The following is a 26962-nucleotide window of genomic DNA, read 5'->3' on the forward strand; positions in this document are numbered from 1 at the left end:
AACTTAAACGGAGAGTGAAGTTTAAGCGTTCTTTAATGTTGTTGATACTGCTTCCGTATTTTATAGGGTACTATGGTAGGTGCTACCTATATAACTAAAAATAAATTTAAAAAGAGGCAAGAATCTTCTTACCTAGATGATTCTGTAGTTCTCGTGTCTGCCCATCTTCAGTTGGAGTAATGAGATCCCATATGAAGCCTTTGATTTTCTCATCTCCTCGGTAGTGAACCAGGCAATATGCTAAGAGGGCTCGGCAAATTATTTCTACATCATGCTCGTTCAGCTGTCTCTTAAAACGGCCGTGAGACAGAATCTCTCTCCATCGGCCCCATCTGGTTAAAAAGGTATATTTACATTAATATCGAGTCAAGTTCTAGAGAAAAACAGAACTCATGGACAAAAGGCTTGAAAACTGCAAAAAAACACATGTTGTCATTAATAGGATTTACCTAATAAAGTCCCCCTGCACTCCCCGTAAGTAAAATGCAGGATCATGGTAGAGTGATTTCGAGTGTATCCTATCCAATAATGGATAACAAGATTATCCATTTTATATTACTAAATATGCAAATCTCAGAACAACAAGGAATTTGACTTCAGTGATACATTTATAATTTACAAATTAAGGATATTCCATCATTCTGCTAATAAATATATGTTAAACAATAAATTTAGGGTACTTTACACAGCTTTTATTGATTCTAACAAGATAAAAAACAATACAGTAGAATTTGGTATATGTTTTTTGTAACTTTCTATAGCAGACTACTAACAAGAAACATTAAAAATAGTATTTTACCCATAAACTAGAAGATTTTTCTCTACTCTAAAGCATTCAGTTCTTCCATAGCCATTGGAACGGTCACAGGGTCTCCGCAGTTTGGGTTTTTCATCTCCTTCACTTTCGGCTTCAGATAATTCAGCCAATTCATCTTTTGTGGCACTAAAAGGTCTTGTTTGCTTCCTAATTCTTGGAGTGTCAATAACCAAGCTGTTCTGTAAAATTTAACAGCTATTACTTGAAGGTCATTTTACTATTTTGCTTACAACAGTGTTTTTACATTTTCACCTTTCAAATGATACAGAGAATAGAATAATTATAAAAAGCCAGAAAACAGAAATTATTAACAATTTCTTTTTTTTTTTTTTAACATTTTATTTATTTGACAGAGAAAGACACAGTGAGAGAGGAATACAAGCAGGGGGAGTGGGAGAGGGAGAAGTAGGCTTCCCGCCAAGCAGGGAGCCCAATGCGGGACTTGATCCCAGGACCCCGGGACCATGACCTGAGCCGAAGGCAGACGCCTAATGATTGAGCCACCCAGGTGCCCAGAAATTACTAACAATTTCATCAACCTACCAAATCAACTTAAAAATTTTTATATTCCTTTAAAATTCTCATTATCATACACATATAATATTGTGACTTTACAGTCATAGGATGAAAAGTATTTGGTATCTGGCTTTATTATTAATATGAGTTACTGTGTTATGCTTCTATAATAACGATAAAATATATTATTAAACTACTTATGCATCTTAATTTTCTTTACTTAATTTGTAGTTTAGATTGTTTTCAAGTTTAAAATAAATAATGCTCCAATAAATCTTTGTAATTTAAATTTATCCCAAAGACAAATTCCAAAAAGGGGAAATATCCAGGACCGAAAATACTGGTCAAAGGATATAAGTATTTTTTTTTTTTAATTTATTTGATTGAGAGAGAGAGAGAGAGCATGCAAGTGCACAAACAGGGGTAGGGGAAGAGGCAAAGGGAGAAGCAGACTCCCTAGTGAGCAGGGAGCCTGATGTGGGACTCGATCCCAGGACCCTGGGATCATGACCTGAGCCGAAGGCAGACGCTCAACCAACTGGGCCACTCAGGCACCCCAAGGATATAAATATTTTATAGATCCAGAAACATGTTTTAGTCCTTTCCAAAAGAGTTATATTAATATACAAAAAGCAAGGTAATAAGTGTATAAACCTTACCATGTTCATTCAGTTTAATTCATTCAAAACAACTTTTAAGTTGATACGCTTTTTACCTTTAATGAAAAGTTTCTAAGTTAGAAAGATATACTTTGAGAATATGTAAAAAGTCTGCTTCTCCTTCAATCTCATCCACTAATTTTAGAACTCATCAATGGATCTTGTCTGCTACAGTTACCACTGTGGTAGGTCAATGGTAGGATTTTTCTATCTCTTATTCCTTCTGTACTTGTTAATCGGCCTTCTTCAGTAAGAAAAAGTTGTCCTTTTGCCCTGCCCCAGCTTCTTTAAAAACAAAAAAATACCCTAACTGTATTTTTTGAGAAAAGTTTCAAACATCTTTTGCCCATAATCTTTTGAGATTTTGATGTTTCCTTTCCCCCCCTATTTTTAAAAGATTTATTTATTTGAGAGAAAGCGAGCAAACAGGAAGAGGGGCAAAGAGAGAGAGAGAATCTCAAGCAGACTCCCTGCTGAGTGCGGAGCCCAGTGCTGGACTTGATCCCAGGACCCTGAGATCATGACCTGAGCTGAAATCAAGAGTTGGACGCTCAACCGACTGAGCCACCTAGGTGCCCTTGATTTTGATGTGTTTCTGATCACCTTATATTAGCTTTCATATAATTAAGATATTAACTTTCATGTACACTTTTGTTATAAATAAGTCTCACCAGTCTGATTGCCTTTCTATTGTCCATTATATACTTCTTAGTCTTATATATTTGAGTATGCCAATCATTTCCTTTGTGATTTCTTTTTAATTTAGAATGTTTTCCCACAAAGTATTTGATAAAATAGAAATCTAGTTTTTCTATTTTTTTCATGCTTTCAAAAAATTTTATTGTTTTCTAAGATTTTATTTATTTATTTATTTGACAGAGCGAGAGTGAGAGAGCACAAGCAGGGGGAGCAGCAGAGGGAGAGGAGGAAGCAGGCTCTCTGCTGAGCAGGGAACCTGATGTGGGACTCGATCCCAGGACTCTGGGATCATGACCTGAGCCGAAGGCAGATGCTTAACTGACTGAGCCACCCAGGTACCATACTTGCAAAAATTTTTAAAAAAATTTATCACTAACTGGAGTTTACCTGGTATAGAGTATATCATTATAATGTCCCCCCAGTGCTAACTCAAAGTCCTAATCACGATTATTAAATAATTCCTTTTTCTCTAATACTATTTATTTATTAAAACTTCTCATTTTGATCTTTTTCTGTTCTTATTTTATTCTTTGTTCTTTATATCTTTTTCTCAGTATCATGCTGTTTTAATTATGGTTCCTTTATAATATTTTAATATGGTTTAACACGTAGTAAACAACACTAGTTTGTCTTCTCTGTACTTCAATTTCAGAAAAACTTTACATTTTTTGGTGAAATATAAATAAGAAAATGTAATTATACAAGTATTAAATGAATACGTGCTTACATAAGTTTATTTATAAATTGCTTAACTCTTCAGGGTAATCAAGGCCCTATGATATGACCCATACCTATGGTCTCTGACCTTGCCTGTCACCTCCTCACTAACTGCCTACATTCTGCCACAACGTCACTTCTATTTCTGGAACACGGAGCTTATTTCCACCAATGGCTCACTGCCAGCCCCTGTACCTTGAAAGATTTTCTTCATGTCTTTACATTGTTGGCTCTTTCAGGTCATTCAATCTCAGCACAACTGTCCCCTCAGTGACCTCCCCTGACCACCTGATTTCATGCTGTCTCCACACCTCCCAGCATTCTCTACCATTGACTATTCTATCTTCTTCACTCTCTGAAATCATCTTATGTACGTGTTTACTTCTGTCTCACCACGAGAATTCGTAAGCTCTATCAAAGCAGTGGTAGATTTGTCTTGTGCACATTAGCCCTATTGTGAGAAAGGTGCTTGACTCACAGTATGCATAAATGCATAGGAGTGTCTGTGGATCCCCAAATATATCCTTTTGAAATATCATAAACAAATATACTATAAGCATTGTTCTATATCCCCCTATCCTTTTTAATTTTTTTAAAAAGATTTTATTTATTTATTTGATAGAGACACAGCGAGAGAGGGAACACAAGCAGGGAGGAGTGGGAGAGGGAGAAGCAGGCTTTCCGCTGAGCAGGGAGCAGCCCAATGCGGGGCTCGATCCCAGGACCCTGGCATTATGACCCGAGCCGAAGGCAGGTGTTTAACGACTGAGCCACCCAGGCACCCCACCCCCCTCTCCTTTTAAATTTAACTGTTTTGGAGGTCTTTATAGGTCAGTAGTACATAGGGATATATATGATTATATTTACTTTTGCATTAAACAGGAATGGATGTATTAATCCTCTACCATAAGCGATTTAGCTTCAAGTATTTTTCTAAAACAAAAAAATGTGGCAATGAGCATCACTGTACTATATTATCACTGTACATGTATGACTATTGCTGTAAGACAGGTTCCTAAAAGTGCATTTAATTTTCTTGACAATTCATTTTTCCAGGGGAACTTTAGATATTGTCTGGTTATATGAAAAAATTGTTAACATTTTGATTTGGGTTGCATTTCTATGTTTAAAAATTCTTAAAATGTTTAAAATATGTAGTTTTCAATTTCCAACTGAGAAATCTTCCAATTAAATTTGATAATTCACTGTACTGAAATCATACACATCTGTCAGCAGGTATACCCCTAAATGTTCTATATCTTTTTTTTCTACTGTGAATAGATGTTTTCTTCCATTATATTAACAGTACTTCTGTTAGTACTGATATTTAAGAAGGCTCATGGCATATTTATCTTTCATCCAGTTAATTCATTAAACTCATTTATTAATTTTAATAATGGCTTCAAGATTCCATTGCTTTTTTAGACATATAAATATGCCATAAACGATGTTTTATAAATATCTTTTCAAACTTACTTATTTGTTTCATATAGAATTACTTATATTTCTGAAATATATTAAATAGTAATGATTATGTATGGCAGTGGTGTTATTTCTCACTGTAAAGTTTCACAGTTTAAAAGGCTGTTAAAATAGATCCCATGCATCAATGCTTAATATAAAATTCTTTTTATCATTTAGCCATTATCTTGATAATGGATAAGTTCCACAAACATTGATTCCTATATAATAATTAGACAGGTGTCTTATGAAGTAAACAGTTATGTTATTATCAGTTCTACAAACTACACTTCAGCTTTTCGGTCCTTTCTTAACTCTAAGGGAAGTTATAAAAGAAACAGTTTAAAAATGCCACTTTCTTGGGGCACCTGGGTGGCTCAGTCATTAAACGTCTGCCTTTAGCTTGGGTCATGATCCCAGGGTCCTGGGATTGAGCCCGGCATAGGGCTCCCTGCTCCGCGGGAAGCCTGCTTCTCCCTCTCCCATTCCCCATGCTTGTGTTCCCTCTCTCGCTGTGTCTCTGTCAAATAAATAAATAAAATCTTTAAAAAAATAAAAATAAAAATGCCACTTTCTTGACTGCTTTTTTCCCTCCTTTTATATCTGACTGGATCATCATTAATGGGAGCAGACTCTAAGAAAACAAAGTTAAAGAGCAAAATCAAAGTAACTGATGATTTAAAGACATTTTAAAAACTGAAAAACATTATAATTTTAAGAATATAATATATCAAAACTTAAACTTTCCCTGTATTACCACCTATCATGGCAGATATCAGAGATATTAAATTGAAGCAGTGTCTGGCTCAATAGGTGCTCATTCTAATACCCCACATCAATTTATTTATGCAGATAAATTTATTTCAGTAAGTACACAGTTGAATACCTTAAAATATTACAATAATATTACCAAAGGTATCCCAACACGTAATTTTTTTTTAAAGGGAAAGAAATACTTACTCTGCCACTGATGGCATCTATATCTATTTCTGCCTTTTTAGCCCATTTTTGCCAGAAGTTGGGATCATCTAAGGAAATATCTGTCCGATTCCCAGATGCCACAAAACTTGCCTGAAATACATAATGGCAGTTTCTTAAAATGTTATGAAGCTTAGAAGAAAATCTACCACAGTATATTTACAACATTATCTCTTTACATTTACTGGGGATAGAATCTGAATTCAGCATACACACATACATTCAAAGGATGTTCCAAATGGGATCGCCTGAGACGGAGCACAGCATCTGCTTAAGGCAAAAGGCTCACTGCCAACACAGGCTGGGGTTTTAGGAAAAGATTAAGTAAGTTACCACTCTTGTTTAGCTCAAGCTTTTGGTAAGTAAGGATTAAATCTTTTTGGTCAAGAAACGACACAGGACAGAGATATGCTTTCCAGAAACACTACATGAATATTAAGAAATTAGGTTAGAACAAGAATTTCAAACCTGCTTGCCCTATACAGTTCATTTTCTGGTATACTACTTTATTTCTATCACATTTTTAGATAGATATGCCTCCTAAGGAAAATGTAATACAGGATATGAGAAAAAAGTCACTCTCTGTCTTTACATTAAAAATACTTTTCCTTACAACAAAAATACTGCATAGTCATTGTAAAAATTTAAGGATTATAGAGGAACAAAAGAAAATATAACTGATTTACTTTCTTAAATACTGTAGAAATTATACAGTCTTTTAGTTGGAACAAACTTTAGATATCATAGCTCAACACTGGAACTTACAGACTAATAACCATTATTTGCAACTTAAGTTCCTGAAAATATATATGCCACTTGAAAGAAAGTCATCAAAGTGCTTTATAAAAATGAAATGAGCAGTGAAGATACATGGTGCTTTAAAAAAGAAAAGAGCCTGAAAAATGCATGGTAACACTTAAAGAATTAAAGGGAAGAATATAGTCACATAATTTTCAAAAGAGAATATAATTGGTAAATGGCTTTAAGATAATGCCTAATTATCTGGGATATAATCAAATGATTAAAATCTTCATTAAAAAACCCATCTTGATGGAATTTTAAAATGCAGAAAATTACACATTAAAGAGATAATAAAACGGCTATAAGCAAACAAACCATTTATGACATTCAAGAAGTCTGAAAGTTTGAACACTGGGATACTGATGATAGGAAGGAATTACCGATCGAGATTATGACCTGAGCTGAAATCAAGAGTGGGATGCTCAACTGAATGCATCACTCAGGTGCCCTGATAATTTTATTTTTATTATTTTAATTTAAAATATTTTACTTATTTATTTGTCAGAGAGAGAGAAAGAGAGAGAGAGAGAGACAGAGAGAGCAGCAGGCAGAAGGAGAAGCAGGCTCCCTGCTCAGCAAGGAGCCCGATGCAGGCAGGACTCCATCCCAGGACCCTGGGATCATGACCTGAGCTGAAGGAAGACGCTTAACCGACTGAGCCACGCAGGCGTCCCTATTTTTAAATGTACTAATAAGTATTGTGGTTGTGTTAAAGAAATTTTCATATATACTATATATATGTCTATATATATAATATCTGGGATTTCTTTTAAAATAATATGAGAGATGGAGAGGGTAATGATGAAGCAAGCTTGGGATGAGTTGATAATTGTTGAAGCTGGGTGACAAGTGCACAGGTTTCATTATACCACCATCTATATTTGTAGTTTGAATCTTTATATTTTGTCTAACAAGTGAGTAGAAACAAAATTAAAATCCTAAATGTCTCTTGCTGAACTTTAAGATTCTGTTCATGACACTGCTTACCAAGTAGTAAGTATATTCATTCCATCAAACATTCTTTTGAGGCTGGGTTATTAAGATGCTTGTGTATAGCAAGTGTTGAAATATTATAAATGTTAAAAATGTGCATTTTGCTGGCATTTTCATGAAACAGAAGTGATGGAAATAAATGTTTTAATGAAATGAATTTAAATTTCCTTTTTTTTTGCTTGCTCTAAACTATAGCTTTAATATTGTGAAACTACTAAAAATAGGATTTTTTTTTAAATAGTAATTTTTAATTTGTTGAACTGATGATGAGTGTGGTAGGGTGAGTAATAGTTCCCAAAAATATTTAGTTCCTAATTCCTGGATCCTTGTGAATGCTTATGGCAAAAGGGACTTGGCAGATGTGGTAAAGTTAATAATTTTTGAAATGGGGAGATTAGCCTATATTATACAGGTGAGCCCTAAATAATCACAACTGCTCTTATAAGAGGAAAGGAGGTAAAAGGCTATGTGACAACAGAGCAGAGATTGGAATAACATGGTCACAAGCCACGAAATGCAGGCACTTGAAAATGCTGGAAGAGAAAAAAGATTCTCCCCTGAAGCCTCCAGAAGAAACCAGCCGTTCTGACACCTTGAGTTTTAGCCCCGTTAAGACTCATTTTGGACTTCTGACACCCAGAACTATAAAATAATTTGTGTTGTGGTGATGTGCTACAGTGGCAACAGGAAATAATACAATGAGACACCTCTTAATGATAAACCACTGATTATAAAAACTTATATTCAACTTAGGCTAACTAGCTTAATAAAATGAAAAGTAGTAGCCATCATCATCGACATAAAAGCACCTGATGACAATCAAAGTGTCATGACTGAGTATAAGGAACAGACATTTAACTTTACTCAAGTAATTCCTAAACCATCACGGGACTTCTCTTTGTTAATTCAGAAATGAATTTCTCATAAATGAAGACATATGACATCCAGACTTTCAAATCTTCATTAATATAAACACTTCAATTTCCAGAAACACTGAAAAATTCACTGAAGTTCACAGGGTTTTATTTTATATTATAGTTTCATTGATACATGCTTCTTGAGATTTAACAGATCTGGCAAATGAGCATCTGGTTTACATGAGCATTTAATACGAAAAGCCATTAAAGGGAAACAATTAGATTTTTGAAGTCTAGCTTATGGTTGCTAACCTTAAAAAAATTCTATGCTGCAGTAGATAATTGCTTTTATTCTGCTACCAGATAACTGCTGATAATTAAAATAATTTACCTGGAAGAAACTATACTTCACAATTCAATAGCTCTTGTTATATTCATTATAAGAAAAGTGATAAATTTATTTTTCAAATAAGATAAAAAATATTTCTAAATAATTCTAGATGCTATTGTTAAATGACATATAACCTATTTTCAAGATGACTTCCAAAATTCTCAAGGACCGTAATGAATTAATGCCTACAGAAATAAAATGCCTGTCGTAGAAGATGTCATCAAGTACAGGTATATCGATTACTTCCAAATGTTAAATCTTAATATCCTAATTCCTCTAAAAATATTTTTCTTTAAATGTTTTCCCTCAATCATTAAATCCTTTTATTATTTACAAGGGAAGACTTTTTAAATACAGAAATCCATCTTCCTACATCAGAACATAGCAGAAGATAGCGGGTGTCGCGGAAGGGCCCTTACAAATAAGAAATCCACTTAAGCCTGATACACAGACTGCTTTGTTTTTGTGAATTAAGCAATTCAAAGTCTTGTTCTCTACCAGAAAATAAAGAAGTCAGATGAGAAAATTTTCTTTTTCTAGGATCCACCTGATTGCCCTTATGAAAATATCTCAAAACAAGGTTTAGGTGATAGAACCACTTATAAATGAAGCTACCAATAATGAGTTTTATTTGATGGATATGTACTAAGTCTAAATAAATAGTCTTATTATGTACTCTGCTCCATATATATGGCTTTTTCTAAAAAACTATTTGATAATGCAAAGAAACAGACTGGAATTACTTCATTTATCCAAACCACTTACAACAGTTAAGCATAGAGGAAGTCTTTGGAAATTCCAGGGACAGTATAAAATACTATCAACTTTGCATGTTCGGTGCCATTGTACAGTGGTGCCATGTTCTAATATGCCAAATGTCCACTATGGAGTGGCATTCGCTTGCAACTGTGGAAATGAACAGATTCCAAGACAACTACAGGCCAACTCTCTGGACCTCTTCATCGACTGAAGTACCTCTTCAGTCAGCCCTCTTTTCAAATGCAAGTTACTCCATGGTCTGAGGGTTTTTCAAATAGAAATTTAAATGCTTAAGTATTTTATATTCTTACAGCACAGCTGGTTATGATTAGAGTATACTTGAATAAAATAATACTCATATAGCACTTTATTGTAGAGTAGAAAAGGCCAAGCAAGATTATGATGCTCTCCTCTTTAAAGACAAGAAAGACTCTTAAGGGTTAACTGTTCAAGGTCACTCAGCTTATGAGTCAGAATTCAAACTCTGGTATTCTGGCTTTCCATAATGATTCTCATTGACACTGTAAATGAGGAAGCTTTAGAATCACCTGTGGTCATTAAACACTTTACACATGTCTACATTAATTAAAAGAGAAAAAAATCTTTAAGGAGAGTATCTCTAGGCACAGCATAACCAACAAAGGTGATTTCTGTACTATCTGTACACAGTGTGTTGACAACTTGGGGAGAGCCAAGGAATCCCAAGAAAACAAGATTTCTCATGAAAGAAGTTAGAGTCCAATCGTGACCAGTTGTAGTTCCCAGCCTCATACTTCTGCAGTATCCCTTTTGTTTCCACAATACGACTTTCTTCTGATTTATTCTCTGTGAACTCTCAAATCTGTATCTGTATCCTAGGCAACTCTCCTGGGCACCTCCTACTCGGATTCCCTATAAGTGCCACAAATACAACAGCCCCCAGTATTTTGTTTTCGCCACATAAACTTCTTTCTCTTGCATTCTCTATCTTACTTAATGATTCCATGACCCTCCGAGGTATTTGAGCCAGAAATCTTCAAGTCCTTTTTGACTCCCCCTTCCATACATTTCTAACTGGTCATCAACTCCTGTTGACTCAAGTGGTGCTCCACTATCCCAGTTCACCCATCACCATATCTGATATAAGCCTCTTACCTGGTATCCCTGCCTCCAGTTTTTCTCCTTTCAAACTCATTCTCCACACTGTTGCTGGAGTTAAACTCCTAAACTGCATTCATTATGTCCATTTTCTGCTTGAAGGGATTTAAAAGCTTTTTAACTGCCTCAGGATCAAGTTCAAATTCCTCAAAATGGAATTTTTTCGAGCCCTTCACAATTTGGGTCTGACCTCCCTAATCCTTTCATTTTCACCTCCATTTAATTCATCCTATGCATCTATACCTGCCTGTGCCATATTCCTTGAAATCTTCCTTGTAGTTTAGGAACACATGACTCATTTCTGTGACTCTCCTTGTAACACAATGAAATACATGCTTTCTTCAAGATTCAGCTCAGACGTGATTTTCTCTGCAAAGGCTTTCCTGAATCTCTGGTTCTTCTATTTTATGCAAAATTACTCACTTTCTTCTTTACTTTTTTTCAGCAACTAGAATCCTTTCATTCTAGTATTCCCAGCATATAGCAAAGTACCTGACACATGATTTCATTAGTTTGCTGAATAAATGCAAGAGAAAAATTTTCATTGGAAGACGGATACTACTTTGGGTGCATTGTCTATACTACCTGCTCTAACACAGAGTTCTCCATAAAGATAAAGAAAGACTTCTGGAGTGAAAGTGGAGAGGGGGATACAGAAAGGAAGTGAAGGGGAAAAGAGAAAACCTGTATGAACCAGTGCAGGTGACACAGAATATTGCAATAAGAAACTCTTCAAATGAATACAAGATATAGGTTTACCCCATATCTCTTTGTAAAAGAAGAGGGGGGAGGTGAATATAAAGGCAGTTAGTAAACTTTTGAAATGTTTTCCCAAAATAAGGCAGTTATTAATACTTCCTTTCCCAAGATACAGATTTCATTTTACCCTCCCCAAATTAGATTTAAGTATTTATTAGAAATCCTTTTTCTTCTTTACGTACTTTAAATTATAGTCAGTTAATGTAAGATAATTTAACCTCCTATATTATTACTCACATCTTACTCAGGCTTCGGCATATATGTTCTTTAATTTCTAAATCTGATTTTAAATGTTCTACTCTGATTAATGCATAGAACTATTTCCAGTTATTACACTTACTCCATTTCACTAGGATCAGAAGAGTACATGTGAATTTGGTATCAGAGGTCAGAAAAAAAAAAAAATGAAGGAAAAGAATATATTACCTTCTGCTTTTTTAAGCTAATTCGCTTTATTTAAACATTAAGTAGATATTCTGAAAATAATTAATAGACTAAGAGACGGAAATTTTTTTAGTCATAAACCTTACCAGTATATTTATAAAATATCATTCACTGTTACCTTGGCAAACGTTGACCCACGTCCTTCTGACTCAATTGTAATAGTTTTTGTCCGACGTAGTAAAATTTGATCTATATCCTCCTCACAGAATTTAGAGCCTTCATCTTCTTCCTCCATAATGGCACCATAAGCACCTCTTCGAAGCAGATCTTCTATTTCTTTTTTGGAAAGCTGTTGAATCTAAAGAGAAAATAATTTTGGTAAGAGTATTATTTTGAAGTTCCTAAAATGAGAAAGCATCCCTACAAATTCACAAAGTACACGGAGTCAGGTTTAAACTGCATTTGGGGTTTATGATATATATACAAGAGAGAATTCTCTCAAAGAACACATTGAAGTTGTTGACTTCTTTCTTATTATCTTTAAAGTAAAATTTGCCATGTGCCTCTAATAGCTTCAGTTATGACAAAGCCTATGGGGCAGGTAACCTCTCAAGGTTCTTTTTAGTACTAGGATTCTATAGCTGTTGCAAGCATAAGATATAAGACAACAATCTTGAGTGGAAAAAATGCCAAAAAATATCACATAAAACAAAACAAAGCCAATGCCAGTAGTCTGACACACACAACAATTTGAAAAGCTGTTTACAGAAATAATGCAGGAAAATTCACAAATTCTGTTTTGCTATGCCATGATACAAACATCCTAAAAGCAGAGCAAGTAAGTTTGGCCTTGAAAATGTTTTAGAATTCACAAGCACTGGAGCAATATAGGCAGAACAGAATTCACAAGCATTAACTAAATGTAGGTCTATCCTGAAATGCCACCTTACGTGAAAGTATCTATTTAGTGGTCAGTATGGATCAAAATTAAATGATATACTACCTGAAGTTAAAATTAAATGCAAGTAAGAACACAAACACTTCAAAGTGAAAAGAAAATATACATACACCACCAACATTACTTTCTCTTCCGCTCATGCTCTGTAACACAGCCTTATCGAGACCCAGCTTCAGACTGGCTCGGTCAAACATCTCTCTCTCATATGAGTTACGAGTTACTAGTCGGTAGACTTTAACTGCTTTATTTTGACCAATTCTGTGGCAACGAGCTTGGGCCTATAAAAAATAAAGTTATAGATTAAATTTATTTTACAAAGTAGCACAAAAGGGATCACACAAAAAGCATTTAACAACAGACTATCTCAATGGCATATAAAAGTATGAAAGAATTTTCAGAAACTCTTGCTACTGAATTAGCTCTAACCTTTTTCTAGAAATTAAGGTAGTGCATACTAAAATGAGAAATGATTTCACAATCAGCAGTTAGAATTTAAGCTTATATTTCAGAGAATATGAATCCATGAAAAATTAATGTTTTTTTAAAGAGGGTATCATCAAGATAACTTTAGACAGGAATGTAAACTCTATGAACAGATTATTTTTAGCTGCTGGCAACTCAACCTTTAAACTTAAAACATAACCCTGAATTTCTCAAGTCTTTTCTACATTATCAACAAACTTTTCAATACATTTTAGTTAAGCTGGGTAATTTGGAGGGGGATAAAAACTTAAGGTGAGTATCTCTGGAGACATAATTTTACTTACACAAGGGAAGAACTAGTTAGTTAATATGCATACATATTGGAAGTAGAGACCTCAGAAATTACATAAGAACTTTGTTATTTTTTTTAATTTCAAAGAGGGAGAGAGGGAGAGAGAGAAAGACAGGGAAAGGAGGGAGGGGCAGAAGGAGAGGGACAGAGAAAATCTTAAGCAGGTTCCACGCCCATCGTGGAGCCTGAGGCTCGATCCCACAACCCTGAGATCACGACCTGAGCTGAAATCAAGAATGGGACACTTAACCAACTGAGCCACCAAGCGCCCCAAGAACTTTATATTTTACCTTGTGGTTCTGCAAAACTTAAAATTTATGTTTTAAGTTTAGACTCTAAAGGTTCCAAGGAATCAGTGGTCTTTCTCCCAAACTGCTAATCACCTTCCCATTATCTTCAGAAGACTAAACCATAAATTGTGGCTTTAAAATTTATAGGTGGTGTTGATGCTATACTCCTTGCTGACATTTTTACTCTATCAGATACCCTTTGTGCTCTTTACAACACAGAACTGTGCGTGAACAACCTTGCTCCGGGTCTAGGGAAAGTATAAGAGGCCAAATTTTTCATTAGTCTGTGAAGACTAGATCTACATTAGCAGTAAGTAGGAAAAACCAAGTGAGAAGGAGAAGTTGGGGAATCTGATACAGTTTCTCCAGTTCCTCAGGTTCTATCAAGATTTTATTTTAGATTAACTTTTAGAACATCAAATGTACTGCAGGCAGTGTAAGTATAAATATGCATCCAAAAGGCAAATATAATTTGGGTTTATCCTAGAGATTGGTAAACTACACCCTGTGGACCAAATCTGGCCTGCCAAATATGAATGGCTTTTACACTTTTAAGGGACCATAAACACAACAAAGCACGTGTGGCAGAGACCTTATGCAATCCACAAAAGCCTAAAATATTTACTAAATGGCCTTTTACAGAAAGAGTTTGTCCCTGGTTTAATCTATTAATTTTGGATCTTTGACATTTTGAACTAGATTACATATAGTTACACAAATGAGAGGTTAAAACCTTATTTTTATTAAGTCAGGTATATCTCAGTAACAATTTACCATATTTGGTATTATAACTAAAGTACTAATACTAATTGCAATACAATAAAGACTACCATGAACAATAAAAGAAGAATTTCTCTTTATCTTTATGTTTTCATATCTTTCCTAATGCTTATCTTCTGCAAACTCTGATGCTATTTCATCACTCTACTAATATTAATATTCCTGTTTCTATGAGGTCCAAGTACTGTCTTAACTTAGATGTATATCTTAAATTTTTATAGTATTTCATAAAAAGGCATAGTCTATTAGGTGATAATTCCATGCAGATGATATTATATGATGATTGAGAAGATGAAATTAGGATAAGTGCTTATTTTTCAGAAAGTAAGATTGTGAAATTTTTATTATGGAGAAGTTATTCTTTTTTAAAAAAGATTTATTTGAGAGAGAGAGAAAGGGAAGGGGGGGAGAGTGAGTGCACGCTGGAGCATGTGGGGCACGGGAAGGGCAGAGGAAGAAAGAAACTCAAGTGGATTCCACACAGTGTGAAGCCCAAGGTGGGGCTCAATCTCACCACCCTGAGATCAGGACCTGAGCCGAAACCAAGAGTCAGACACTTAACCAACTGAGCCACCCAGGCGCCCCACAAAGAAGTCATTCTTAAAGCTTAGGCCTCTCTCAAATTTACATAATATACTTCAAACAAATATGGTACTCAAGTAGATAAATCCACTTAGAAGATACATGATCTAAGTAAGTATATTTTATTGTCATTAAATTAAAATTAAGATAATTTAATCTATTTTATTTGGCAGAGATATTTCTTAGGGAAACATACTTGTTGGTTTGTTTAGATAAAAATGAAAGAGGTGGAGTATCAAAAACAGTTCTAGGAATGACAAAAGAAATTTAATTCTCTCAGCCAAGCAATGTATTTACCTGCAGGTCATTCTGAGGATTCCAATCAGAATCAAAAATTATACATGTATCAGCAGCAGTTAGGTTGATGCCCAACCCACCAGCTCGGGTACACAGAAGGAAAACAAATCGATCTGAATCAGGTTTACTAAATCGATCTATGGCAGCTTGCCGAAGATTCCCTCTGACTCTTCCATCGATTCGCTCATATAAATATCTATCAAATGAAATGTCATAAATTTAGTTAGATGAATACAATGAAAATAAAGACACACTCTATCAAATGTAGTCAGTCTCCTTGCAACTTTATGTTTACTATAAAATTAAGAAGCAATATCATCCCAACTAGTTTCTGTGGTTTTATAATTCTCGGTTTTGGTGGTAAGGAGGAAATACAAAGTAATATAAAGAGAGAAAATCTTTGCATTCCTGGTGTATAGGTAAAATGCCATCACAATGAATATCATTTTCAGAAGTTGGAATAAAAAAAACATGCAAAAACTACCTTGCTGATCTCATTATATAATGACTTATTTTTTTTTACAAAAAGCAAAGACTTTCATAAAACTTCAAGAAGCCTACCAGTATTTCCCTGTCTCAATCATGTTAATCTCTCAAGATACACTTTTTTTTAAAGATTTTATTCATTTATTTGAAAGAGTGAGACAGAGCGAGAGCAAGCGAGAGAAAGCACAAGTGGAGGGGAGGGGCAGAGGGAGATGGAGAAGCAGACTCCCCACTGAGCAGGAAGCATGACATGGGGCTCAATCCCAGGACCCCTGGATCATGACCTGAGCTGAAGGCAGACACTTTAACTAACTAAACCACCCAGGCACCCCTCTCAAGATATACTTGATTGTAAACTGTATAATCTCTCAAGGGCAAACATTCTAGTTTGGGAAACTAGACTTACTATTTTTTTTTAAAGATTTTATTTATTTATTTGACAGAGAGAGAGACAGCAAGAGAGGGAACACAAGCAGGGGGAGTGGGAGAGGGAGAAGCAGGCTTCCCGCTGAGCAGGGAGCCCGATGTGGGGCTTGATCCCAGGACCCTGAGATCATGACCTGAGCCGAAGGCAGATACTTAACAACTGAGCCACCCAGACGCCCCCGGAATACTAATTTTTTTTTCAACTTTTTAAATAAGTGCTTACTGAAGGATCTGAAAATAGTAATAAGGCTTTTTACCTCATTTAACAAATTTTCAAGATATTAATATTTGAAACATTAAGAATTTACTTTAAAAAAATCCCAGTTTTCTAGATCATTCCAAAACATGCTGCAGAATGCCAATTCTTTATAGAGTCATTACTGTTAAGCAGTTAACTTTTAACTTCTTTTATCTTTCCTCATTTACGTAAAATTCAGAAACTGATAGACATTAATAAAATTAAAATACATAATAATTCAGGAATTAGAAAAGGAATACACAGGATATTTGCCACTCCTCTTCTAGTTCAAGATACTTCTTTACACATATAATTTATTAGAGTCTCAGAAGGAGCTCACTGTTGTCTCCAGTACCTATGAAATGGGGTGTGACTTCTAATAATGTGACATTAAAGAGATTTGGGGTTTTCCATGAAATTCATCTTTATCTTACAAAGTTCTTTGTATCAGGAGGTCAAGAAAAGGTAAGAATATCTATTTTTAGGAATACTGCAATCTTATCTTCCTTCTTATGTGATATGCAGTTGAGAATAATATACATTTTGGAATTAAGACTAAAAGAGTAGAACACTGACACTAAAAACAGAACTAGAAATAAATAAAAAAATGAACTGCACAATTTCTGATAATCTAAATTAGTACAGACCTTTACTTATATATAAGGGTCAAAATCTGCTGAACCAAAATCTACAGCTACATCTTTAGATTCCCTTTTAGAGTAATATGTTGGTATCTGGACCACTAATGTTCTGAGAAAGTAACCTATGATAAATATCCTATTTGTCTAGATACCAATTAATACTGAAGACTATCTTATTGTCATGCACCAAAACAAAACCCCACATTAAACAAATGAGAAAAGACTGAAAGCATGAACAAGTGTCAAATGGTATATGGTAAGAGTCAAAGTGCAGCAAGTTCAGGTTCTAATTATAATAATGAAAGATCTGAAAAGGTACTGAACCACTTTTTTTATTTTTGAAGATGGTTATAAGTTCATTTAAAGTGTCATTACTGCACGATTTACAAATCAAGTAAAACGGACACTAATAAACCCATTCCTAGGTCAACAAATACTTGTCAATTTACAAAGTTTTCTTAATCAGTCTCCTTAGCTCCACCTACTATTTGCAACATATGTAGGTTAGAACACCTGACACATAATCCTAAACTATCTTTACTCAGATGTAAATGGGTCTTACCTAGATAAAGATGTGCATAAAGATGGGTTACAGTACAGGGATGCAAAATCCTTAATAGCATATATTTAGTGTAATTCACAGTATAATTCAGTAGATGAATCATATGCCTTACCTTTTATGAATGAGATAGTCCTCCAGGATATCAAGGCAGCGTACCATCTGAGAGAAGATGAGCACTTTATGACCTCCAGCTTTCATTTTGGGAAGCAATTTATCAATAAGGACCAATTTACCAGCAGACTGGATCATTGCTTGAAGATGAAAATCAGAAGCAGCTGGATTATATGTATCTCTAAATTCTCCAAGTATTTTCTCCTCAGCACCTGTCAAAGAAACATAAGATAGCATCAATGCACAGACGCAGGCAACCTCCAGTTGCTTTCTTTTTAAAAAAAATCGAAATTAGTGCTCCTCTGTGCTTCTGTAACACATTAAAATTTTCTGATGACAGGTACACTGTTTTTATTAGAATTATTTATGTTTGTGGCTAAACACCCATCAACACCAGACTATAATTCCACTGAGGATGTGGACAATGTCTTAAAGCATCTTTTTGTCTCTCCAGACCTCTGGCATAATGCCTCACACAAATTTACATTTGATAAATATTTAATGAATGCTCTTAGGGAAAGAATTAATGAAAATGTGGTTCTAACCTACATGAGTAAACATATATTTTTAAACAAACATCTATTATTTAAACACCAACACAACAGTGATCATCACTGAAGGGTGATCATAATTAATCTTGATGTGTCTATGGGTATCCTGCTGGCCATCAAAACAAGGAAACAAGGACAATTAAAAGGGAAGTCAGGTTAGAGGTCTTTGTGATTAATACTTCCTCCAGAGAATCTAATCAGCATTAAAGGCTCTCTACCTTCCCTCCACCCATCTGGTCATTAAAGAATAACAGGACTGCAAGAGAGTGAGTTATAGGGCTAAGAAACCACATGTCCTGGATAAAGATGGGAGTATATTCTCAGGAATGAGTGAAATGATACACAGAGAGAACACTAGCAAAGAACCTAACAAGACCCTAAAAAGTAACATTACTACAGCCCAAAAGCTGAGACACTAACCGGAGACCTGGACTGGAAAGAGACCAGGGAGGAAAAAAAAAGAAATCCAGAGGCCCAAAGGTAGACTTTGTTGCCTTTGCCCAGGAGGAGGATTCAACTGGAGAAGGAATTCCAGTCCACATTAGACTGAATGCAAGTCCTGCTCCTGTAACTTGGCATGTGATTGATCATGAGGCACCCTGATTCTGAAACACTCGTACCCCCTCAGAGCACCAGACTGGGGAGTTGGAGCGTCATTGCCTTTCCTTTTAACAGCCACTGCAGTCGTAGTGGGTTTTTTTATTTTTTTAAATTCATGAGCATTTGTTCAAAGTATTTGTTTGCAATCCTTTCTAGCTACCTTTGATAAGATATGGATGATTACAGCACTTCCTGAGCTCCATCATGGTATTGACCAAGTTAGGGACATTAGTCTGCCCTGCTCCTTTGGATAAAAATGAGAAGTTTTTCTCCAAAATAGCCCGGTAGTATTTCTTCTGAATGTTAGTAAGTTCCACTTCAATGATGGTTTCTTCCTTCGGTGCCAGCTTCTTTTCCACATCTTCTTTCAATCGTCTCAACATCATCGGCTTCAGAATTGCCTGAAGTTTTTGCACCTGCATAAGAAAATGATGAAAAGATACATAACATGTATGCACATGCAGTTACAAACTCACATACACAATCACAGTGATAAGAGGTTTGATGCACTTCTTTACAAAGACCAATGAGGATACCTGTTCCTCTGTTTTCAGATCCCCAAATTCTTGCATAAATGTTGATTCAGAAGGAAACCTTAAAGGTTCCAGAAAGTGAAGAAGACTGAATAGTTCTTCTACTGTATTTTGGAGAGGTGTGCCAGTCAGAAGCACCTTGTGTTCCTACATAAAGCAAGAATAATTCATGTCAAACACCACAGACTAAAGTTATATGAAAGCTGATGTAGGTTATTAAATGTTCAGTGTTTCAAAAGCAAGTATTTTTCTAACCATAATTTTCAAGAGTCAACTCAAAGTACATCTCTACTCATGAATCTTCATTAATTTACTTTCTCAATCACCTTTTAAAAACTCTGTATCATTCTTGTAATACTTCACTTTGCATGCTATTTTTACCTATTCAAGAATGCTTTGAAAGAAAAGTTCCAAATAATTAAGCATATTTTGGATTTTCTCAAAGAAACAGGCTTTTCAAGAACAAAGAAGGTATTTGTTTCTTTTATACACAACAATTCTTGATATGGTAATTTGTATACAAAATGGTTCTCATTCTTTATAATTTGGCTAATCATCACTTGACTTTTCACACAAGAACGATTCTCAAATCATTAAGGCTATAATGTAACAATATGAAGAGCTGACCGGAATATGCTTCTACATTAGACATGCATTACAAATTAAACATAATGGTAATAGGAAATAATAAGATATTTTTAATGATAGTACAAATTGTCACTTAAAATTTAATAATATCTCCAAATTCCCAAGCTAAATATTTCTATACGTATGTGTGTATCTGCATATCTATGTGTATACCCGTAAATGTTTAGTCTAGAAAGATACACACCAATCTGTAAATACTGGAGCGGGGAGTGGAACTAGGGGTGGGCATCGATAGAAAGGGAGTAAAAAGGGGCGCTTCAATATTCTATGGAATGTAGTTCTGCATACTGGAGTTATTTGTTCAAGTGCTCATGTACTAATTCTGTGATTGTAATTAAATGAAAATGTTAAAAAATGCAAAAGACTGATTTGAAATAAGCAAACACACTAGTAAGAAGATCACTTTTAAAAATCCCATTTATTAATTATAACCAACATATGCTGAGTATGTGGAAATTTTTTCCTTAGTAATTAAAAGAAAACAAAACACAACAAAACTCAATTACCATAGATTAAAATCGGATACACACTCTAAAAAGGAATGAGTTTAGCATTAGCTCTCTGCCTCTATTTGACCTTTCACTATGTAGCTAAGAAACGGCATTAAGTCATAATAATAAGTTACTTACCAGATTCATGAGTTTCAGACCTTCTAGAAGTTTACAATTTTTATTTTTTAACCTATGTGCTTCATCAATAATCACACATCGCCATTCAATTGCATTAAGCTCTCCACAGCCACCAAGAATCATTTCAAAAGTGGTGATGATGGCTTGGAATCTGTAAGCTCCTCGAATGATACGCCCCTAGAAATTTATTAACAAATACAATAATTTGCTAGAATGTCATCACAATTTTTAATTCCTGTCAAATAGCATAAAAATACATCTAATGACATCTGCTATAAAACATTTTCCACTGGAATTTTTATATATGCATACACTCCCTTTAGATGAGGAATTTTAGCATTAAAACTGTATTAAATTGCAGTGTTTTCAAGAATAATGTAAAAAATTGTGCCAACACAATAATTTATAATTATATTCAAATAAGTATTCTCTGATAAAATGTTTTATACTTTTTAAGAGTTATAGTAACAATTTTAGATCAAGAAAGAAATGACCATTACAAAATGTGGACAATGAAATTTCAGTTTTAATGTTTATTACTTTTTTCCATGACTTTACACATACAATGGCAAATAGTTACTATCAAAATTAGCCACCTGAGTAGTTTATTCAGCAAATATTTATTGAGTGTCTATGTGCCAGACCCTGTTCTAGATGCTGGAGATACAGCAATACACAAAACAGACAAAAATAATTTTCCAAGTGGAACTTACAGTCCAATGTTTCAAATGCAGAACATAGCCATTAAGAAAAGAAAGCAAATTAAAAAAAAAGTTAGAAAGTGATAAGGGCTGTGGAATAAAATAAATCAGGGTTAAAGAATAAGTATGGGGTCGGAGGTGACCACTGCAATTTTATGGATTGGCTGGGAGGCCATTACTGAGAAGTGACATTGGAGCAAAGTCCTGAAGATGAGGGAGAAAGCCAGGTGATACCTAGAGATCTAGAGCAGAAAGCATTCTTGGAAGAAGTAGCAAGTGTGAAGGCCCTAAAGTGGGAGTATCTATGGCAGTCTCCACATAGTAAGAATGCCAGAGAAGTTGAAACCCATTGAGTCGTGGAGGGGATGAAGCTGTACTGGGACTTGAAAGTATGCTAAGGATTGGCTCCTTCTCTGAGCAAGAAGCTATTGGAGGGTTGTGAGACAGGAAGTGCCATGATTTGACATGTATTTTAAGAGTCCCTTTGGCTGCTGTAGTGAAAATAGTCTGAAAGAGGCCAAGGACAGATCATAGAGACCAATTAAGGGACTGTCGTAGTAATCCAAGGAAGAGATCATGATTGGAAGTCATGAGAAGTATTCAGTTCTGAATGTATTTTGAAGGTAGAGCCAATAGGATTTGCTGATGGATAGGTGTAGAGTGAGATAAAAAGATGATTCAAGTTTAACTGTAAAATTTTTTAGCTTGAACAATTAGAAGGCAGTGTTGCTACTTACTACAATGAGAAAATTCAGGATTCTGGACATGTTATGTTTGAGTCGGTTAGTAGATACCCAAGTGGAACAGCGAACAGGCATTTGGAGAGGACTTTGGAATTCAGGAAAGAAGGTAGAGTTGGTGATAAGATTTCGGAATTTCGAGCAGTATAGATGGTACTCAAGTTTTGTGACTGAATGAAATCTCTGATGGAATGAGTATGGATATAAAAGAGTCTGAAGACAGCCCTGGTGTCACCCCCAAGTTTAGACAGGGAAGATAAGAAGGAACCAGTAAAGGGAGCTTCAGAAGGAATAGGTGGTAATATAGGACAGTACAAAGTCCTGGAATCCAAGCCAAGAGAATATTTGAACGGGACTGAAAACTGTAGACTATCAGGGACTACGAGAGGTTAAGAAAGATCACGTATTCTGATTCAGAGTTTAATTCCTACCAACTTAATTAGATTAATTCATTTTGATTATATACAATGGCCATTAAGTTGAATAACAGATCTAGTAGAATACTATTAAAAAAGGCATAAAGTATAAGTCTAGGGCATTTATACAGTTCTAACAACTGGGGACAGGATGCATTCAGTTAAAGTGATATCACAGTGTTTAGTGTTTAAGAACAAGGGCTTTTGAGTCTAAGTGACCTGGGTTTATTAAACCCAGTTTTGCTGGGATTTGTTTATACCAAACTCATATGAGACATTTATTAAAACTGTAACCCTTTTAAACATCTCTTAAACTCCCAATATTTAAATATACCTTCTGTAAAAAAACATGAGATTGAACTAAGTCAATCATAATCATTTTTATGATACCATACAGCTCTTAAATTCTACAAATGTATGATTGAGAAGAATAAAACACTATGGGAGGAAATCAAACTATAATCTGAGATGTCAGAGGCTTGAAAGGTACAAAGGTGATAGTTATAATAAAACTGAAGAATAACTAAAGGGTTATATAGATGCTTAATTTCATAGGAATGTAATTGTTTCAACCATAAAAGTAAGAGGGACTAAATCAAGTAATTCAACCATTTTCAGCTTTGAATAGGTAGAAAATCAGTTACAATTGGGAAGGAAAGCAGCAGAAGGCTAGGCACATTAGCTTACTTCAACCTGTAGCATATCACATGACATTATCACATCATATAACGATCCTTATAAAACAAAAGAATTAGTGAAAGAAAAATAAAATATTAAGGTGCTACTGAGGCAGAATGTCAGGCAAATGAACCTATTCCAATTAAAGAGTATAACTTTGTGTGAACTGTTTTAATAATCTTGTTCATTTTTAATTAATAAAATTCTTAATCTAAAGTCCTATTACCACTCAAAACTGCAATTGGCACTTAATGCTTTCTAGACTTTTAACTTTCTGCTAGAAAATTCTTTACTATAATGTTATCTCTTCATTTTATGACGTGTGTATTTAGCCGAAAAATAAGAAATCTCCTACTCAGTTTCCTACTAAAGAGGCCAAAGTAAAATGGAAAATGTGCCTTCTGGATACGGGGCAGAAGAAAACCACCAAATCACCAGAGCACTGGAATAATCAAGCCAAAGGGGAAAATAAGAGAGAGGTATGCTTGTATCTGCATACAAAACAAACCAAATGTATCTAAAATCACAATCCTTTAAACATGAAAGAGAACCTATGGTTTCATCTCAAGAGGCATTTAAACCCAGGGTGTTCATTGAAGATTTGAATTTTAAAAATGGAGGGGAAAAACTGGAGGATGATCAAAGAGATGGGTATTATTCTAAAACTAAATTTAATGTGTATTTAAAAGCAATTAGTAAAACAATTATTCTAGTTGAAAAATTAGGGATACAATCAAATTAGTACATTTGTATAAATCAGCATACTATATAGTGAACCAGAAATGTTGATCCTAATTCCTTGTCATTGTCCTCTTCAGCTACTAAAGTTTATTGTAAAATAAATATGATGAATAAAGAGATTGAACTAAGATGTACGTAGGCAAATAAAATCCATCCCAAATTTGAAAATAATGAAAGCATAATAATTGGCTTTTTCAAACCTGACCTTTCAAACAACAAACAAAATCACCAGTAACACACCTGTGAGTCCCTGAAGTACATCTCATATTGCTGTATCATCTGTCTGCTAATCAGGCTCCCATGATAAACCACAACATTAATATCAGTCCATGTACGAAATTCTCTCTCCCAGTTTGCAATAGTAGAAAGTGGAGCAATAATCAGGAAAGGTCCTCTTATACCAGTCAGAAGGATTTCGTAGAGGAATGTAATTGATTGAATGGTTTTGCCAAGACCCATTTCATCTGCTAAAATGCAGTTTCGTCTGAAATAAACAAATATATTATCCATGTATACATTGGGTTTTTCTGTACACTACAATGTTTTTAAAGATAAATATACAAAAATAATCAAAGATCAAGTTAAAATACTTGCATTTATAAAAACATAAAAGTTGCTGAAGTGTAGACTAGGCATATCATTTTGTATACATATGAAACTATAATTTTATTATAATCTTGCAGAGGGAAAACTATAGATTTCTGTAGCTCCAAAATAAAGATAACACCTGTCAGAGGTATGATTTTGTTAAAGAATGAAACAGCAGGAGTGAGGCAAACTAAATATATTATTTATTCAGGAAGCATTTATTAAATACCTTCTATATCTCAGGGAGAGTATGAGAAAATGGGATACAAAAGAAATAGAACATGTTCTCAGCCTTCCAGGGGCTTTTATCTATTAGAGAAGCAGACATGCAAATAAATAAATAAATAAATAAATACACCATGCAATGTGCTATCATGGAAGCACAAACAAAGCACTGGTTTTCAACTCTGGCTGGGCATTAGAAGAGCCTAAAAGCCTGAAGAAAAGAGAGACACCCAGGGCTCTCCCCTACACATTACGTCAAAGTGTATGGAGGAGGATAAAAGCAGCTAGAATTTGTTTTTAAAAAAGTTCCACAGATGATTATAATATATGGCCAGTTGAGAACCTTCAGGGTTAAGTTTATTACAGAAGCTCAGAGGAGTAAGTGTCCAACTCTGGCAAAAAGAGATGGTAGAAAAGGAGCTCTCTTTTGGAGAAGAGGTCAGTAATGGGTAGGATTTTGCCAGGGAGCACAGCAAAGGAGCAGAAGTGTAAAGAACACGATCACCTGGGAGACTACAAATGTGGTTTTGAGATGGGGGTATCACTAAGGTAAGAAGAGGTCATAAATAAAGAACACTGGACATCATTCTGTTATGCAATGGGAGCCACTTAAAATTTTTAAAGAACCCTGATGCGATTGCATTTGTACTCTGAGGCTCACTCTGGCTCCACTGTGGATATTAGAAGGTGAGGTGACTACAAGCTGGCGCACTAACTGGGAAAGTACTGCAATAATGCAGGAAACAATGGCGGGCACTTGGACTAAGGGAGGGGGGACTAAGAGGAGAGAATGGATTCCAAAGTTAATTATGACTTAGAATGATTTGGACTTAGTGACCAACCAGATATACGGGGGGTTTGATGACAGCCAGATTTCAGTAATCGTGTTATTCTTTTTTTTTTTTTTCAAGTGGGCTCCATAACCCGAAGATCAAGAGTTGCATGCTCTGACTGAGCCAGCCAGGCGCCCCTTTATTGTGTTATTGTTAACCGAAATACAAAATATGTTGGAAGAACTAGTTTGGTACAGAGGAAACAGGAAACGATAAGATTAATTTTGAATTTTGTGCTGAAAAAAGAATCAGTGAGATAGATTTTAAGGCAGCAAGAGGCAAACAGATACGGGCTTGGAGTTCAAGGCCTTAGAGATAAAGATACGCGATCATGAGAATGTTATTGATAAATGAAGGCACAGGGGGTGTGGAGTACGGCTTAGGAAGAACAAACCTGTACCACGAGGAGAGCAAAAGAGCACCATTAGGAGGAAAAGCAACACTGAAAGGGCAGGCAGAGGAAGGGAAACCAGCAGACCAGCAAGTCACAGAGTCTGGAGAGAGTCCCACTGTGGAAGCTGCTGCGGCTGAGAATGGGGTGAAGTTTACAGAAGGAGCAACCAAAACCCAAAGCAGCAGGGACACGCAAACTAGGGCTGAAAAATACCCCGTGGATTGGGAAATAACACGTTTCAAAGATAAGACTCAAATCTAAGCAACAGGGTTAAAGCGAGTGGGAGATGAGGAAATGGGAAGAGCTCCTGTAGGCTTTCTTCCACGAAATTACAGAGGGCTCGAGGTCACTAGAAGGAAAAACAGAACCAAGAAGAGAAGGTTTACCCTTTTCTTTCTTGTATTTTTATGAAAGGTTAGACCCAGATTTGTTCACAGAGTGAAGGGACGGACAGCACTAGTCTTGAGATGGCTTGAAGGTCTAAAAGTGCAGGATGACAGTTGATGCAAGTGAGGCTCTGAGAAAACTGGACGAGCTGCATGTCAAGAACGGAGGTGGTACGTGAGTCTTGGTTGTGGGGAGGCACCTTTTAACTTCCGGTACATGAGGGG

The 26962-nt window shown here is 35.2% G+C and overlaps 1 protein-coding gene across 14 annotated transcripts in view; it reads right to left on the reverse strand.

Annotated features, from left to right (window-relative positions):
- Nucleotides 1-26962, reverse strand: part of CHD9 (chromodomain helicase DNA binding protein 9) — a 230132-nt gene that overhangs the window by 44132 nt on the left and 159038 nt on the right. For all 14 annotated transcript variants that reach the window (XM_025852347.2, XM_073884387.1, XM_073884390.1 and 11 more), the window contains 11 exons: nt 24552-24795; nt 21036-21212; nt 19762-19905; nt 19386-19641; nt 18076-18286; nt 15611-15806; nt 12997-13164; nt 12107-12286; nt 5830-5940; nt 800-996; nt 133-332 (listed from right to left, as the gene is read on the reverse strand). In XM_025852347.2, coding sequence (XP_025708132.1) covers nt 133-332; nt 800-996; nt 5830-5940; nt 12107-12286; nt 12997-13164; nt 15611-15806; nt 18076-18286; nt 19386-19641; nt 19762-19905; nt 21036-21212; nt 24552-24795 — 2084 coding nt within the window. The remainder of the gene's footprint in view (nt 1-132; nt 333-799; nt 997-5829; nt 5941-12106; nt 12287-12996; nt 13165-15610; nt 15807-18075; nt 18287-19385; nt 19642-19761; nt 19906-21035; nt 21213-24551; nt 24796-26962) is intronic.

Source organism: Callorhinus ursinus, unplaced genomic scaffold (assembly GCF_003265705.2).
Source record: "Callorhinus ursinus isolate GAN/ISIS: 27379988/994484 unplaced genomic scaffold, GSC_fseal_2.0 scaffold56, whole genome shotgun sequence".
Taxonomy (NCBI): Eukaryota; Metazoa; Chordata; class Mammalia; order Carnivora; family Otariidae; genus Callorhinus; species Callorhinus ursinus.